Source organism: Dama dama, chromosome 21 (assembly GCF_033118175.1).
Source record: "Dama dama isolate Ldn47 chromosome 21, ASM3311817v1, whole genome shotgun sequence".
NCBI classification, from domain to species: Eukaryota; Metazoa; Chordata; class Mammalia; order Artiodactyla; family Cervidae; genus Dama; species Dama dama.
The window spans coordinates 78625168-78644640 of NC_083701.1; the positions used below are offsets into that span (position 1 = coordinate 78625168).

The window sequence follows — 19473 nt, forward strand, 5'->3', positions numbered from 1 at the left end:
ATCTCCTATAGTAAGAATTACCTGTGGGGCTTGTGAACTGTCCAGAGATTCTGATATGGTAGTTCTGGGATGGAATCCTAAAATGTATGTTTTTATCCAGTACCCCAGGAGATTTGATAGTATCAGGAGGAAGACATTTTCCACTGATCTTCTAGGTTCTTCTGGCTGGTCTAAGAATCAAATTAATGGGAGAAACACAAACGTTTAAAAACATATAAACATTGTGAAACCCAGTAAAACCGAGTAACTCACCAAAATAGCCAAAACCTTCCCTTAAGTACCATCTTCAGCTAAAGACAAAAGAGGATTATGCAAGTAGTGGTTTGGGTTTGAACTTCAAAAGGAAGGAAGAAAATTCACATGGAGATGGAAAAGCAAATATTTAGTAAATAAATGAGTCAATGGGACACAGATTTCCCTCCACACACACAACTAGCCATATTCTTTGCAGATATTGCTGGTAATAGCCCTGTTCTGGGAGTGGACCTTCTGTCTAAATTCTTTTAGGCAGTTTAGGCATGAAGCTCAAAGTTTCTTTCTGAGTCTTTTGGACCTTGGTTATTTTCAACTTGAAATAATCTGCATTCTAAAGAGACATTTTGGGATGGCAAATTTTGGTCTCCTATCGTAGAAGTGGTCCAGGTTGATACTTTGAGGAACCAGGTAGTGGAGGGTAATGTATTACTAAGTAGATAGTTGTAAATTCCCTACATTATGTGTTATGTAGAAAGGATTGCTGGTCTACCTGGCCACCAATATAGTTAAAGTACCAGCAGCCAAATCATGTTAAAATATGTAGACAGATTGCACTGAGACAGCCCATCACTGCCATTGTATAATAAGTTGCCCTGAGGAAGAATTTTGTAAAACATGACGTTAGTTGTTCTTATTTTAACCTGGCACATGTGATAGAAATCTGTTCCTTCATATTTCACATCTATGAAACATTTCATCTTGGTGATCACTGGAGTAGACAGGCTTCCTTCCAAAATTTACTGTTTCCCTTGTAGTGAATAATCCCACTGCTATCTGGGCTGTTAGAGAATGCAACACAGAGTGCCAGAGAGCAGAGCCTTTACTCGGCGGTGTTGCAAAAACCTTGCGTCTTAGCCACACCCTTCTCGTCCTGTCAGCAGTCTTCATCTTGGCTTCTGTTTCCTGATGTAGAATGTGGTCAGATATGTCTGATCTACACAACTTTGCTACCTTATGGGCTTTTGAATACCATCACCGTATAAGAACAATTGCATAACAAAATTCTCTCATTTTTGCATAGGAAAAGTTGCATAAAATATTTTTTTCTTGTTACTAGGACTGTACAACCACAAGTGTCTTAAAATAAGGTATCTTAGAAACACGAGAGATGCACATGATTTATTAGTTTATGGTTCAAAATAGTCCCATTAGCATTTCTTTGGAATTATTGTCATGTATTTATCAACTTCCTCTAGAGATGATTTTTTTCTTGGTTAGATAGTCACAGAGTAGTCAAAAAATATTACAGAGGAAATGAAAAGCATGTGAGATTTCATTAGTATTTACAAAAAACCCATAGAGATGGTATCTGAATGTGGGATAGTCATGGAAGTGGTTTAAAGTAGAACCTTTCTTCTCAAGCAAAGTGCTTAAGTAGACAGAATTCCTTTTCTTCCCTTGCATATTTTTTGGTGATGAGTCATGCAATTATGCAAATTTGTTTGATATTTTCTCCTGCTTCTTACCTTTTAAAACATTTTTACTTTCATCAGCTACATATTGTTGTCAGCAAGACTTTGGCCAAAGTGGTTATTGACTGCAAGCACGTGGGTGAGAAGGCAATAAACGCGTCATCTAATATCACGTTGGATGGTGTCGAAGTCCTGGGGAGAATGGTTCGATCAAGAGGACCAAATGGAAACTCTGCACCGGTGAGTGGATAAATAAATGAATCTCTGTTATGTTGAGGAAAAAAATTCTCCTAAAATATAATAATGTATTTTCCAGGGGAAGAGCTTGGTAAGGGGATAGATGGAGGGAGTGATGGTGAATGATAGTTGATGAATGATAAGAAAACATATAATTAATGAATGGAGTTCAAGTGAATGAAATGAATTTATTGAAATGAATTAAAACACCAACATTCAAAGCTCTTGCAATATGCTTCTCTGCTGTATTATAGGGAGAATGCTCCAGAAATTAGACTAGTTTGTTTTCTAAATGAAAATTTTAATAGTAAAATGTTTTAAAAATTCAAATAAAATACCGTGGCATAAATGGTTGGTTAATGAGAATCAAAACTGTGGATGAACCTCATTTATATGAGCAGATCCAAATCTGTATAAAGCATGTTATTATTATACACGGGAAATTGATGTAAACCTCTCATGTGGGTTAGATTTGGGCATTTTATAACTAGGTTCTTGCTATTACTTATATCAAGTTAACCCTTTTTATCATTAATAATAAGGGATAATAATATTTTATCATTAATATTTAAATAAAAAATCATTTTAAGATATATTTTTATCATATTTTTTTAATCATGGAGTTTAAGACCAAGAGACTTCGAACTGGCAAAGAAATCACATTCTTTTCAGTTAATGCCTACATAAAAGAGCAGTGTGCACAAACTTTTGTTTTAAGACCACACATTCACAGCTAATTAGCAACATTCTCTAATTTGAGTCATTCTATAATTAGAACCAATTAACCTGGAGGAAATTTTATTCTTGTAAGCAATTCCAAGTATTCACATCTACACTTCTCTTCTGTGTAACAGAATAATCAAGTTAATTAAGATTCACTCTTATTGTGCTTTCAGAGACCTATAGAACTAGCCAGCTGTATGGAATTTTAGAAAGACCTGATGATTCTCAAAGTCTTTTAAAACTGAAATCATTTAGTATTAATACAAATGAAATCTTCTAGTATATCAAATAAATGAAAATTATTTGCAATATGCTTCAGACCACATGGACTGTAGCCTGCCAGGCTCCTCTGTCCATGGGATTCTCCAGGCAAGACTACAGGAGTGGGTAACCATTCCTTTCTGCAGGGCATCTTCCTGACCCAGGGATCTAACCCACGTGTCCTGCATTGCAGGCAGTTTCTTTACTGAATAGAAACCATGTCACGGTCTTCGTTTGCAATTACTACCTTTGACCTTATATCACAGTATCTAATAAAGTTGTATGAAGAGTATTTTCTCAAGAAACACTTGTTAGAAATTAAATAGAAAGCCATCTATCTGAATTTTTCTTAAAATAATTTGCATATATCATATTCCACCTGTGGTATGGACAACAGTCCACTAATAGATATCATGCTGTCTCCTAATTATAGCTCATACTTTGCAATTACAGTGTTAAAATTACAGTTACAAATTAATTGTATTTCAAATTACACTCTATGTAGTAATTTTACTCCAAAATATATGACCAATTAAATATTAAGGAATTTAGTTCGGAAAGCAAAAACAACTATAGGTTTAGGGTCTACCAGTAATAAATCTTTACTTTTGTTCATGAAAGAAGAGCAATTAAACAGAGCACCCTCTGTGGTTAACATCCACCCAGTAGTAGACAAAAGGGAATTTATAGAAGTCAATCATTAAAGAGTTCTTTGTAGAGCTAGTAGGAAAAAGTTGTGGCTTTTGCTAGAATAGAAGTCTACAAAGGATTACTAGATTTTCAGTCTACCCACTTATTGAGGAATTTGATTGTGTTGGAATGGATGATATTAGATTAGATCTCAAGAATGTGACTGAAAGCTCACTTGGTTTTTTGGGTTATTATCAATACTTGTTTCAGTGTAAGACAAGAGAGAAGCTTCAGTCTTCAGTTCTCAATTTAGAAATCACAGATTGCTAACATAATCTTGAAATACATGTGGATTCTAATGCCCTGCAAGAGGGAATGTGCAATGCACAAGTTTTGGGTCATTCCAGAAGGAGTGATTATCATCTCAGAGAGGCTAGTAGTTATAGGTCAGTATTCCCTGGCAAATTCAGTGATGAGTTCAAAAATGCCAGATGATGGAATGATTCTAAATTTCCAGTTTTTAAAGAATATAGTCTTTTTATTATTTTTAAGTTTTTATTTTTTATTCGCGTGTAGACAATTAACAATGCTGTGATAGTCTCAGGCGGACAGCAAAGGGACCCGGCCATGCCTGCACACGTGTCCCTCTCCCTCAAATCCCCTCCCATCCAGGCTGCTGCGTGACATTGAGCAGAGTTCCCTGAGCTTACAGTAGGTCCTTGTTGGTCGTCCATCTTAAATACAGCAGCGTGTACTTGTCCACCCCAAACTCCCTAACCATCCCTTCCCGCCATCTTCCCCCTCTGGCAACTGTAAATTCGTTCTGTAAGTCTGTGAGTCTGTTTCTCGGCTATAGTCTTTTTAAACCAAAGTTGAGTGGAGAAGAGATTAATGGATTTAGGTGTATAGTAACTACTGTATTGATATTACTCATATTTGAAATAAAAACTTGTGTTCAGCAAGTTTTTACTTGCTGACTTTTTTACATGCAAGACTTTACCGGCAGCAAAAATTCTCTAGTGAGAGTAAGCTAATAAGCAGGCTGAATCTAGCTGGCAAAGCACAGAGGGGAGGAGACATAACAACTGGTCCTCTCCTTTCCGGTCTTCTTTGTCCTGAGAGGTTTCTTCTACTTTTTCTGATACCTAATGAAATTATCATGCTGCAGTCAGAGGTGAGTCAAGAAAAATTTTGAGCTTCTGGCATTGATCATGTTTCTTAGTATCTTTTTCCCACTTTTCAACTCTAACACCTAGATAATTATATTATTTGTTTAGTTCTCTGATGTGTAAATAAAAAAAATACAAGTTATGTTATAGAATTTTTAGTAATTTTATTTTCTGAGTTAAAGTTTTAATGTAGGAATCAATAGAAGACAAGTCAATGATCCTATAGAAACAGATGTTTTCCAATCTCAAGGAAATGGTTGTGTTTTCACTCGATTGTATCTTTTGATCCTTAAAATGATGATAGTGACTAATATGTATTGCCTAATGTGGACTAGGCCCCTGGAGAAGGGAATGGCAATCCACTCCAGTATTCTTGCCTGGAGGATTCCATGGACAGAGGAAGCTGTCAGGACAGCTGCAGTCCATGGGGTCACAAAAAGTCGGATATGACTGGCCGATAACACACACGCACGGACTAGGCAGTGTGAGGGTTTCAAGATGTTCTCGTTTAATCCTCCAACAACCCTAGGAAAATATATCATCCCCATTTTATAGATGCAGAAACTGAGACCTGAATAAGAGGGAGAGATCCCCTTTCAAACGTGAGGAGAGTGAGATGTGAGATTGTGTTCGAGTTGCTTTCCATTCTGAACTCTCTTCCATTGGGCCAGATTGATTATGAGAAAACTGAAGGCAGAGGAAGGACTCTGGTCTGTGACAGTGACCACATGCCCTGTCTGTCCACTGGCAAGTTCAAAAACTTACCATTATTTGAATTACAGACTTGAAATAAATGTGATCAAAATGCACCCCCCCCCCAGCATCTCTGCACCTCAACATTGTAATTACTACCAACAATTGCAACGGATGTTCTTTCATCTCCTAATTGAATAGTGCCGTTACGGTTTCCCTTAAATTCAGTAAGTTGACTGAGAGCGAGTAGGAACACCCTGTTAAGTAGCTGACAAGTGGTAAGTGCTTAATAAATCTTGGTTTGAAGGTGGAGTCAGTAAAAGTTACACACCAGATTGAAAGCAGAAGATGGCCTGGGTCCCCAGGACTCTTTCTCCTGTGTTCTCAGGGAATGTAAAGCTCTCTAAATATTTGTATAAGATCAGGTACAGCTTGACTTCAAATTATAAGCTTAAAAATGATATACTAGAAAAAAATCATAAGATGAAATATGGTACTAAGTGGGAAGTCCCTTTTAATTTCCATTCACAGAACACAGTGCCTCAACTGCCAAAAAATATTTTAATCTTATTTTCATGCTAACATTTGACCCCAAATGACTTGCCTTTTGTGCTATGCCCAGACAAAAATGTCCAATAATGAAAAATGAGCATTTGTAATTGTCTAAGTATTCCCTTGAAAGAGATTATAACAAGTGAAAGTGGGAGGGTCTTTTTCTTTTGCAGATTTTTTTTTTCATAATGCTGTTAGTTACAAAGGAAAAAAGTTGCGAAAGTCAAAAAGGGCTGCCTCTTAGATGCTTAAAGTATGGTTTATTTTGATCCACACTGTCTTGAATTTTTAGGTACTCAAATCTAAGATCTTTGACATATTATCTCTGTAATGTTTCCTGCATAATTTGTATAAGTGTTTGTTTAATTACTTCTGGAATAAAAGCCAGATTTTAAAAAATCAGTCCCCAGAAATGTGATTTGGAAAAGAAGTCTCCAAATAAAGGCTGAGGAATCTAAACTATTACGAATGCAAAACAATTATGAATAAATTTGTTGTACTCACACAGAAAAGGCTTCTGACTTCATCTAACTTGAAAAAGAAAAGCCAGCCCACAAGCGTTCTTCAGATGATGGTATTGGCCTCATTCAGCGCTTAGTAGGTATTCAACCTCTTGAATAAGTAAAATGAACTCATAAGAATCCCAATAACTCAAGAGGGCAAAAGAAGTTTAGCCAAAGGTTTGTATGGAGACATTGTCCTGTTATAGGTGATCGTGTGGTGAATGTTTATTTGAAAACTTCAAGAAAGCCTGGTATATCCCGGGACTAGTGAAAGGCCTTGGCTTTAAATAAATCTTTTCATTCACTAAAATGTTTTCACACTGAGGGCTCTATTCAGAAATGGAAAATTTCTTAATGGATGAATGACTTACAGAATTAACTGAATCTAATGCTGTCATAATGGGACTCATTTAACAAAAGTCATTATAAAGTCAAATGGCATTGTAAAGTCAGGCTGGGGTATCTGCATTTTAAACATTAGACTAATGATCTGTTCACAAAATAAACCACAAGAAAATGAGGTGTGCTGTTAAGCTCTCAACAGGAATTCAGCTTTCAACATGGGTTTAAATTACTCAGGCTTTTTCACTCCAAGTCCTAATTTACAGAATGGGGTAGACATTACTATTATCAGACCTCCTAGTGGTGACTGAAAGATTAAATGATATAGGTGAAGTCCTTGGGATAGTGCCTGGCCCACAGCCAGGTTCTCAGCAAATGTTTGCTGGTATTGTTATTTGCTAAGATTTTTCTCAACCAAAACCTTAAACAGATACGACGATTGTGGACACAAACTAGTGTTATATTTCTGCTCTGAACATCACATCGCTTTTATCCTTTTGATTTAACCATTTTGGCCTCTGTGTTATATACTCCTGCAGCTTACAGGTCAACTATAAAAGTTGCTTTAAAATAATGTTTATTTTGTATAACTGTATTTCAGGAGCTGTTCTAAATATTTCCCTTTATGGGTTCATTTTGTTGTTACGGCTGCTATTATTGCTCTAATGAATAGCTACTATTATTCTGCTATTTTTACAGATAAGGGAAGCTGAGCCCCTACCACACTGGGCAGTTTGTTTAACGTGGCTTAGTTTGTGAGTGGGTTACACCCAGGCGGTCTCCTTCCATTGCCTCCTAATCCCTGTGCTCCTTGGAACACCTTTGCTGCTACTGTTGCTTATGAAAATCAGCAGCCACATTCTTTAAAAATGCTTTACTTTTAAAAACCTCATTTTTTTTTGAACTTTTTGTTTTGTATAGGAGTGTAGCCAGTTAACAATGTTGTGATAGTTTCAGGTGGGCAGCAAAGGGCCTCAGCCGAACATAGACGTGCATCCCTTCTCCCCCAAAGCCGCCTCCATCCCGGCCGCCACACGGCGCTGAGCAGGGTTCCCTGCGCTTACTGAGGGGCCGTGTTGGTTGCATTTTAAACACAGCAGTGTGGACCGCCCACCCCACACTCCCTCACTGTCCCTTCCCCCGTCCTTTCCCCAGGCAGCCATAGGTTTCTTCTCTGAGTCTGCGAGTCCACTTGTGTTTTGTAAGTTCGTTTGGATCATGTCTTTTTAGATTCCGCATCTAAAAGACGTCATATGGTGTTTCTGCTTCTCTGACTTACTTCACTTAGTATGACCATCCCTAGGTCCATCCATTACAAACTTTAATTTTTCAATGATCATAATTTAGTTGTGTGGTTGCCCTGAACAGACTGAAATATCATGCCCTTTGAAAACAAATTTTTTTAATATGGAAAAAAAAAGAGTGTACTTAGCCATGCACTTATTGCTTCAAATATAGCAGTGGTTTTATATTGAAAAAAGAAAGCGTGATGTCTTGATTTATGGATCTGCTTTCAACATTTGTGTTATTAATCTTGCAAAACCCACTTGGGAAAAGATGTTTGCAGCAAGGCGCAGTTCTTCATGGGTGTGACGAGAGAAACACTGACTTCATTTTCTTTGCTGTCAGATGGGACAGACTCTTTCATGATGCTGAAGGCACTGTAAGCAGCCTGTTTTCAGTCATACCAACTGCTTGAGTATTCTTATCTGCACCCAGGGGACCCTTGACAGGGATGAGAGAAAATAAGGCACCAAGAAGTTTCCAGTGTTTGCTGAAAATACCAGTTGCTGAAGGCATGCTGCAGATTATGTAAACATAGGGACTGTCATACTAAGTCAGAGAAGCAGAAACATCGTATGACGTCTCTTATATGTGGAGTTGAAAGAGACATGATACAGATGACCTTACACAACAGAAACAGGCGCACAGGCCCAAGAGGAAACGAAGAGGGTTTCACCCTCCGCCCGCTCTGTAACTGAGGACACTTGCTTTCAGAAGGCGGCACAGCTGGTTCGCAGGGTCACGTTAGCTTCAGGCCTACAGCAAAGTGATTCAGTTGCAGACTGATAGCTGTGTGCTGTCTGCTGAGTCGCTTCAGTCACGCCCGCCTCTGCGGCCCCGGGGGCGTAGCCGCCCGGCTCCTCTGTCCATGGGGCTCTCCAGGCAACGCCATGCCCCCTCCAGGGGCCGAGCCTGCGGTTCCTGTGTCTCCCATTCTTTTCCAGCTTGTTTCTGCCGGAGGATATTACAAGATCTGAACACAGGTCCCTGTGTTACACAGTAGGTCCTTGCTGCCTATCTTTTTTTATATATAGTAGTGGGTATCTGTTAATCCCAGACTCCTGAGTGATGCTACATTTTTAGTCCCTCAGTCATGTCCAACTCTTTGCGACCCTGTGGACTGTAGCCTGCCAAGCTCCTCTGTCCATAGGATTTTTCAGGCAAGAACACTGGAGTGGGTTGCCATTTTCCTCCTCCAGGGGATCTCCAAACTCCTGATGACATGCAATATTTGAAAACAATGTAGGAAGAAATATAGTATTAGAAATGGTTAGGTCATGAAGCTAGTGTGAGCCCTTAATGACATTATAATGATGTTTCTAACTATTTCAAAATATACTTTAAGTTGTTGCCAACAAACATGAGTAGAACAAGGCTGTCTAAATATTTATGGCATGATTGATGGCTTGAATGAAAATGCACAGCACGGATCTCACAGTGCCATATGTGAGTCTGTCATGACACTCACCACGTTGTAAATAGTATTTATGTGTCAGTGTCTTACTCCCTGTAAATTCTTTGTGGGCAAAAAGCTGGTTTCGCTCATTTTTATATCCTAAAGGTCTATATGGTATCTGGCTTGCATTATGCACTAAAGAAGAAGTGGTCAAATGTATGCATGAATGATGGAAGTCAGAAATAATTCAGCAAGCCTTCATGAATACCTACTACATGCCACTTTTTTTTTTTTTTTTTGCCATGCTGCAAGGCATATGGGATCTTAGTTCCCCAACCAGGGATCAGACCTGTGGCCCCTGCAGTGGAAGCTCCACGTCCTAACCCTGGGCCTCCAGGGAAGTCCCTGCTTGTCACTCAGTATGATGGGGGCACGAAGATGAGTGAGAGGTGCCCTGTCTTCAATGAGCACCCACTCTGGGGGGAAATATAAATAAGTGAACTGGATGGTGGGAGATGTGCTGTAAAAGACGTCTGGAGCCTGGTGAGCCACGGAGGCACTTGGCGTAACTGTGGTGGGCCGTAAGGGAGGATTTCCACAGAGGCTCCAAGCGTTTTTATGTAGTGATGGGAGGAAGAACTGTGATGAGTGAGGCAGTTTGGATGATGGATGGAGTAACCATTGACAGAAGGCTTAAATCACTGTGTGTTTGAGGAGTGACTTTTAACACTTATTCATTGTGATACTATGTTATAAATGTGTTGGTGTTCTACTGTGTAAGGTGACTCAGATGGTAAAGGGTCTGCTTGCAGCGTAGGAGAGCCAGGATCAATCCCTGGGTCGGGAATATGCCCTGGAGAAGGGAACGGCAACCCACTCCAGGATTCCTGCCTGGAGGACCCCATGGACAGAGGAGCCTGGCGGGCTGCAGTCCATAGGGTCACAAAGACTCAGACACGACTGAGCGTCTAACAACACTGTGTAATATATGCTGTGAAGTCATTATAAATTATAAACACAATATATCTTTTATTAAACATTGTATATATCTTTTATTGACCAACAATATTCTTTTTAAATTGCAGTTCCAGTTACAGATGTTTGATATTGTTTGTTCCACATCATGGGCCAATAAAGACAAATGCTGTGAGCTTCCTGCCCTGGTAAGAATTCTTCTTTCACTATTTCTGTTCTTTGCTGAAATTTTCTAAAGTTACATTTAATTGCAGTGCTGAAAATGAAATGCCATCTCACAAAACTCATGTCACAGGTAATTCGTTATGATGATGATGATGAAAATTAAAAAGCACTTACGAAGGAGGTGTATCTGGAATCGGCAGGCACACTGGCATGCAGGGTGGGAACTGCCCGGCTACATGGGGCGCCACTTACATGGAGTCCAGATGTTCCCAAACTCCACGTTCACAAATTCTTTGGTGTCGCAGTAATTGGTTTTCATGGCGCCCCAGAGGCAAAGAAATATCTAATAATTCCATATATGAGGTCATTAGGTCCAAACGTCTTCATAAGTGTTTGTATCTTAAAAATTCTGCTGTATGAAACAACCATATATTAATATATAAATCAAAATTTTTAAGTGATATACTTATTTTTGAATAACCACAACTACTTACTAATGGGATGTGTATGCCTGTTGAGAATGCACAGTTTCTCAGATCTCGGAATCTGATTGGACATTACCACCCTCACTTCTTCCTTTTTTAAAAAAAAATATTTATTTATGTGTCTGTGCCAGGTCTTAGCTGCAGCACGGGGGACCTTTAGTTGCAAGGGGGACCCAGCTCCCTGGTGAGGGGTCTGACTGGGCCCTGCATTGGGGCTCAGAGTCTCAGCCTCTGGACCAGCAGGGAAGGCCCACCTTCCCTTCCTTTCCACGCTGATTTTCCCCTTGAGGTTGGAGAAGGCAATGGCAACCCACTCCAGTACTCTTGCCTGGAAAATCCCATGGACGGAGGAGCCTGGTGGGCTGCAGTCTGTGGGGTCGCACAGAGTCGGACACGACTGAGCGACTTAGCAGCAGCAGCACTTGAGCTAGTTGTGTATACAGAGTCCAATGGGTACTGAATTTTGCCGTTTCTCTTGATTTTTTTTTTAAAGCTCAGAGTGCTCCTGTGAATTTCCTGTAATGCCCCAGGCCTTCTTTCCACACAATCTGGGACCATAGTTATAATCTATTTAACTTAGGCAAAGCTGCTAGAAAAATAAACCTTTTCTCATTATAAATACCAAAAGTAACTCACCAGGGTTGATGACTGTATATTTAAAAATGGATTGTTCATATCTAAGGATCTTTAGGATCAGTGAGCTGAAAGGTTGACCCTGTTACGTTTGGACGGGAGTCATGTCTTAAGAATTCAACCTGGAGCATGGTCAAGCATGGGGAAGACGTCATCAAGTCTAAAAAAATCTCCTTTTTTAAGACCTTACACCAGCTCACGTCATCTGCTGCAGGCCATCTATGCGTGGTGACTTTGTCTGAGGAGGGAGCGACCTTTTTTTTTCATCAAAATAAGTTTCCATTAAACTATGGTGAGGAATTAAAGCAGAGACACTATGATGCTGTGCATAAGGGCAGATGGAGTGGAGACTGTACGGAAGCACCCAGAACCCTATCCTGCGTCAAGCAGAGTGTAATCACCGTGTCTCCTAGAAGATCCCTGCTGTCTCCGAGCTGTTCTTTCCCTTTCTGTCACTGAAGGTGTGCAAGTCCTGTGGTAGAAAGACTCAGATGGAGACACGGTCAACAGCAGTGGCAAAACCATTACGCAGTCTCTGGTCACAGGAGGCCTGCTGTCAGCCTGCTTGGGGGGATCTTTCAGGATTCTTAAGTCTGTATTTCCTTCAAGCTGCCCAACATATCAAGCCAGATAGATACGTTAGCAGGGTTTTCCTTTCCTGCAATGAGCTGAAACTTTTGAATATTGTCCAACATTTGGAGAAAAGCATATAAAGGCTCTTTGCTCAGACTCTTTTGGATTTCTGTTGTGACTATTTCAGGGCCTGAAATTATTTTCAACTTGACAGTTCAGTTATCATCTGTCCTCTATTCAGCTCTAACCTTTCCCCAAGATCTTAGAAAACAAAGCTCACTTTCTCTATCCAAAGGGACTGATGAACCCTTTCTAGTTTTTCATCCTAGGGCGGACTTTTCTTGGCTATTCCTCCGAATGGGATATTCATGAATCATTCAGTAGCTCTTAGCAGGTGCTCTGTCTTGCTTTACACCCCAGTGACTCATTCAGGCGTATTCAGTCTGACTTAAATAATCTATCTTGTGGTGTCACCTGGCACCAGAATTCTCCGAGAGGAAGTGACCTCTTATCCCAAAGCTTTAGATAGGTGCTGTGATGGTATCTTACTTTCAGTCACAGAATGTGACCAGGAGTTAAGTTGCTGCAGGCGTGTGTGTGTGATGTGATTAACCACCACTTTATTTTCTTTTGGTTCTTGGTTTTAGTGTGGATGCAGCTTCCTACAAGTTTTCTTTTATCCTTTGAAATGGAAAAAAGTGTTGTAACACTAAGGAAATTTTCAGGACCTTTAGTTCGTAGAGTACCACTTATCCAACTGAATTAAATAGTAACCAGAATTTTGGGGTGGTTTTTTTTTTTTTTGCCTCCACTTCTGCCTTTCTTGCTTCACCTGGATTCCCAAGCTGGTTTTGTCAACATCCTTTGATAATGATGGTGATTAATGCCTTACTAGACACCCATTCATTGTTTCTTTAAAGAAAAGATTTTGTGGTCAGAAGGGAATATTCTCTGCCTTTCTAGACTAATGCTCACTGAAGAATTTTTTTTGAAGTGTCTCCAAATGTTTCCTTTGAGTCATAAAGTCGTTTTCATAGACCATCTTGTTAATAGTCATGCTATGTCTTTTTCTCCGCAGAGGGATGAGGAGGCCTGCCCAGAGCTCCCGCACGGCTGCTCCTGTTCGGAAATCAACAAAGCGGCTCTGGGGCCAGCAGGCCCACCGGTCAGTCTTGCCTCATTTGACCTTAAATGTTATAGGATAGTTGTTACAAAGGTTACTAATTTCCCCTGAATCATCCTACGGCTTATTTTTTAATAGTGGATACTCCTCTGACAACATGGCCAAGTTCACGGCCATTCAGCTTGAGACTTGATCTCTTAGCAATTATGCAAGTAAAGATGACCTTGTGACTAAGTGCCGGCCAGGGAGAGAGGTGTGTGCACTCACCCTGGATCGTTGCTCTTGCGTGAAAACCGAATGCCTCCCTTTGAGCGTGTGGTAGTGGATTCACTGTGACAAGCAGTGCTCTGGGCACAGCACAGCGATATGATGGAGGCACCGGAGGTTCACACTGCCTTTCGTGATAAAGCGACTCTACGACACTGCACAACTCAGACTTTAATCTAAGCATGATAAATCGCCTGCCTTGCATAAGTGTTAATAGTGACCTCCATGAAAACAGTCAGACAGCTTTCCAAACTAATGAACTGGGAGTGCAATTCTAGATTAACAGTTATTTCCTCTGAGCACTTTGTAGATGCTATTACAATGTCTTATCGCTTCCATTGTTGCTATAGAGAATTCAGCTGTCAGTTGAATCAACTGTCATTTTTCTGTGAGAAATATTTTCTCCCTTAGTTTCTTTTAAGATTCTTTTGTCATTAATGATCAGAAGTCTCACTACAGTATATTGTGATGCTACTATTTTGTAGTCTTGGAATGTTGAGGGCTTTATGAATTTGAACACCAATGTTTCTCATACATTTTGGAGTTTTCATAGTCATTTTCTTTTTAAATATTCCCTCTCTCTAATCATCTCTATTCTTCTGAAATGCCAACTAGATGTGTATTATACTTTCTAATTTTACTCTCTTTTTAACCGTTTTAACCTCTAATTTATTTTCTATTTGTGCTGCCAGGCTTTATTCTGTGTAATATCTTCAAAATTACGTTCTGATATCCTGTGTGTTTCAGTTCACTTCAGTCGCTCAGCCATGTCCGACTCTTTGCGACCCCATGATTCGCAGCACGCCAGGCCTCCCTGTCTATCACCAACTCCCGGAGTTTACCCAAACTCACATCCATCGAGTTGGTGATGCCATCCAGCCATCTCATCCTCTGTCGTCCCCATCTCCTCCTGCCTCCAGTCCCTCCCAGCATTGGGTTCTTTTCCAATGAGTCAACTCTTTGCATGAGGTGGCCAAAGTACTGGAGTTTCAGCTTCAACATCAGTCCTTCCAGTGAACACCCAGGACTTATTTCCTTTAGGATGGACTGGTTAGATCTCCTTGCAGTCCAAGGGACTCTCAAGAGTCTTCTCTAACACCACAGTTCAAAAGCATCAATTCTTCAGTGCTCAGCTTTCTTTATAGTCCAACTCTCACATCCATACATGACCACTGGAAAAACTATAGCCTTGACTAGATGGACCTCTGTTGGCAAAGTAATGTCTCTGCTTTTTAATATGCTGTCTAGGTTGGTCATAACTTTCCTTCCAAGGAGGGATTTCATGACTGCAATCACCATCTGCAGTGATTTTGGAACCCCCCAAAATGAAGTCTGACACTGTTTCCACTGTTTCCCCATCTATTTCCCATGAAGTGATGGGACCAGATGCCATGATCTTAGTTTTCTGAATGTTGAGCTTTAAGCCAACTTTTTCACTCTCCGCTTTCACTTTCATCAAGAGGCTTTTTAGTTCTTCTTCACTTTCAGCCATAAGGGTGTGTCATCTGCATATCTGAGGTTATTGATATTTCTCCCGGCAACCTTGATTCCAGCTTGTGCTTCATCCAACCCAGCGTTTCTCATGATGCACTCTGCATTTCAGTTAAATAAGCAGGGTGACAATATACAGCCTTGACATACTCCTTTTCCTATTTGGAACCAGTGTGTTGTTCCATGTCCGGTTCTAACTGTTGCTTCTTGACCTGCATATAGGTTTCTCAAGAGGCAGGTCAGGTGGTCTGGTATTCCCATCTCTTTCAGAATTTTCCACAGGTTATTGTGATCCACACAGCCAAAGGCTTTGGCATAGTCAATAAAGCAGAAATAGATGTTTTTCTGGAACTCCCTTACTTTTTCGATGATCCAGCAGATGTTGGCAGTTTGATCTCTGGTTCCTCTGCCTTTTCTAAAACTAGCTTGAACATCTGGAAGTTCACGGTTCACGTATTGCTGAAGCCTGGCTTGGAGAATTTTGAGCATTACTTTACTAGCATGTGAGATGAGTGCAATTGTGCGGTAGTTTGAGCATTATTTGGCTTGCCTTTCTTTGGAATTGGAATGAAAACTGACCTTTGCCAGTCCTGTGGCCACTGGTGAGTTTTCCAAATTTGCTGGCATATTGAGTGCAGCACTTTCACAGCCTCATCTTTCAGGATTTGAAATAGCTCAACTGGAATTCCATTACCTCCACTAGCTTTGTTCATAGTGATGCTTTCTAAGGCCCACTTGACTTCACATTCCAGGATGTCTGGCTCTAGGTGAGTGATCACACCATCATGATTGTGTGTTTAGCTCTGTTTCATATGCTGCTTAACCTATGCACTGTGTTTCTGATTGTGATTATCATATTTAGTTTATCTAGACGTTATATTTGGTTCCATTTCAAACCTTCTGGTCATTTGTATAGCCTCTTCTTCTTTTGTAACATTTTCAAGACTTTTTTCTTTAAATATTTTCAATATGATTTACATTCTTTATCTGATAATTTGAATATCTGTAGTATATGTGGTCTTGATTCTGCCATTTGTTTTGTTGATATTTTTATTCATGCTATATTGTTTCCACATGTCTTTTGTGGTTTTGGGGGGGTGTATATTTGTGTTTGCATCACTTGAAACTTTCTGGGAATATGTTGAGCCCATGTTTGAGCTGCATTTTTTGAGAGAGTGTATGTTTCTGCTTCCGTTAATATCCTGGTTGTACAAACCAGCTGAAAACCAGTAAATTCTGGTCCCTCAATTGTATGAGAATCAGTTTCTGGGTAGTACTTCTTAGTGGAGACATTTACTCCTCCCATAGCTAAAGTGGAAAAAAATCTTGCTTTTCCACCTGCTAGTGACAATTTTTTTTGTTGTTCTAGCTCACTCAAATTGCCGTCTTTGTAGTTCCTCAGCTTTAAAGCACGCTTCATATTCTGCCCACCCCTGCTCATCATGGAGCTCGGTTCCCTCTGCACGGCCGTGTGTGGGCTGTGTGATGCCCGCTTTCCAGCCAACCTCAGCCCCTCCCCTCTCCTCCCTCGGGGCAGCCTCAGTGATGCCTGCTGCTCTGGTGTTTTGTTTCTTTTTCCTTATGGTACTTAAGGATTCAGTTCCTAATTAGAATAGCCTTTATTTTATTTTAAACAGCATTAATAAGCCTTTTTAGCTGGAGGCTTTTCAAGTTTTTTTCATCTGCAATGCTGCTGGAACAAGTTATAAAATATTTATGTACGACCTAAGAATCAAACTCTGTAATGAGGAAAGAAGCAGCAGAGAAGCGGAAAGTCAGGGTTGAGCTCTGACTTCTGGAGATAGAAGAAGAGGTAACATGGAAACGCTATTGGCATTTTCAAGTATAATAAACTATTTAAGAAACAGTGTCCCAAACAGTATGGCTTCCAAGGTAGCTTGGTGATAAAGAATCTGCCTGAATGAAGGAGACATGGGTTTAATCCCTGGGTCAGAAAGATCCCCTGGAGAAGGAAAGGGCAACCCACTCCAGTATTCTTGCCTGGGAAATCCCATGGACAGAAGAACCTTGCAGGCTTCTTCCATGGGGTCGCAAAGAGCTGGACATGACTTAGTGACTAAGCAATAAAAGAAACAAATCCCCCAGTGTATGCAATAAACCCTGCCTGGTGATTTAACACAGTTGCGACTGTTTTCTTATTCAAGAATTTACCTAGTGATAGGTGCCAATAAAACTCCATAAAAGCCATAGGACGCCATGGGTAAAAGAACCATATTCCTTTTGCCTAGACTAACCCTTTCTTATTAAAAGGATGAAAGTTCACATCCACAAACATTTGTTGAATTCCTGTCACCCACTCCATGATGAAGGTTAGGTATAAGGTGGAAAATAAGTTAGAAGTATAAAAAGGTCCCTGGATTTTGTAGACCTGGAACCTCGGGTGTGAATATCTGTGAGCCACACTGCCACATTTGGACAAAACGTTCAACTAAAAGACAATCAATCATTTAAGATGAACAAACACAATTAAAGAGGTGCCAGAATGAGTATGTTAATTGGAATGCACTAGTCTTATTGCAAGGAACAGAAAATTTGACTAATGCAATGATGTAGATCATTGGGATGCTTGAACATTCATAATTTGCTCAGCAAAATACCTAGAGGTAGATGGTCCCAAGCAAATATGGCCGCTCAACAACTTTATCAAGACCCAAGCTTGTTCCAGCTTCCAAATTTCCCTTCTTTAGACTTATGGCTTCTTGATCATATTGGCTCAAACCAGTTAATATGCCCATTCCTTAGAGGCTGGGCAAACAAGTCTCTGTCTTTATAGCAGGGAAAGTAAAATGGAGAAGGAAGTCAGAAAAGACGCTTTGATAATCAACCAACAGTGTCTGCCACAGTTGGGAAAAACATTTGCATCATCTGTAACAGTTAAGGATGTAGTATCCAAATATATGAAGAATTTCTGCATATTAAAGAGAAAAAGACATGTAACCCAATAGAAAACTGGGTGAAGAATATAAATTGGTAGTTGTATTGAAATAAAATGTAAATGGACAAATGTTATGAAAAGATGCTCAATCATAGGAATCTTAAGGGAAATAAAAGTTAAAATAGGAGCAAGATATTATTTTTACCAGCTTCATAAAAATGTAAAGTTTCAAAATATCAAGTGCTGACCAAAGTTTAGAGAAACAGAGACCCTCTTCATCAACTCCTAACAGATGAATAAGCTGGTGCAGTGTTTTTGGAGCACAGTTTGACAATATATCTGCCTATCTATTACATTTCATTTAAAATTCTCCTCGTTGATATCTTAAATATTAAAATTTGAATATTAAAATTGAATATTAAAATGTGTACTTAGGGTATGTATAATGATGGTGATTGTAGTATTGTTTAGACAGTAACAAATTGTGGGGAAAATGCCCTACATTTCCAATAATGAAAGAATGGCTAAACAAATTATCTCATTGTTCAGACAACTATTCAACTCATTTACAGTAAGTTGGATCTATATGCCATGTGTGGAAAAACATATTAAGTTAACTCAGAAATATATGAAAAGTGTTGTATAATATATGTAATCTATGTCAAATAGATTAATGTCAATATGTCAAATATGTCAAATAATACCACAGACACTACAGGTAATATTTTCTATAGAGACGTGTGCACTTACGTAGAGTATGATTTGATTCAGTTCAGTTCAGTTCATTCGCTCAGTCGTGTCTGACTCTTGGTGACCACATGAACTGCAGCACCCCAGCAACCCTGTCCATCACCAACTCCCGGAGTTTACTCAAACTCATCTCCATTGAGTTGGTGATGCATCCAGCCATCTCATCCTCTGTCGTCCCCTTCTTCTCCCACCTTCAATCTTTCCCAGCATCAGGGTCTTTTCAAATGAGTCAGTTCTTCACATCAGGTGGCCAAAGTACTAGAGTTTCAGCTTTAGCATCACTCCTTCCAATGAACACCCAGGACTGATCTCCTTTAGGAGATGGACTGGTTGGATCTCTTTGCAGTTCAATGAACTCTCAAGAATCTTCTCCAACACCACAGATCAAAAGCATCAATTCTTCGGTGCTCAGCTTTCTTTATAGTTCAACTGTCACATCCATACATGACTACTGGAAAAACCCTAGCCTTGACTAGACGGACCTTTGTTGGCAAAGTTATGTCTCTGCCTTTCAATATGCTGTCTAGGTTGGTCATAACTTTCTTTCCAAGGAGTAAGCGTCTTTTAATTTCATGGCTGCAATCACCATCTGCAGTGATTTTGGAGCCCCAAAAAATAAAGTCAGCCACTGTTTCCACTGTTTCCCCAACTATTTGCC

General features: G+C 39.8%; 1 protein-coding gene across 6 annotated transcripts in view; it reads left to right on the top strand.

Moving 5' to 3' along the window:
* Positions 1-19473, top strand: part of COL14A1 (collagen type XIV alpha 1 chain) — a 224796-nt gene that overhangs the window by 143784 nt on the left and 61539 nt on the right. For all 6 annotated transcript variants that reach the window (XM_061123880.1, XM_061123879.1, XM_061123883.1 and 3 more), the window contains exons 34-36: positions 1749-1907; positions 10543-10620; positions 13367-13453. In XM_061123880.1, coding sequence (XP_060979863.1) covers positions 1749-1907; positions 10543-10620; positions 13367-13453 — 324 coding nt within the window. The remainder of the gene's footprint in view (positions 1-1748; positions 1908-10542; positions 10621-13366; positions 13454-19473) is intronic.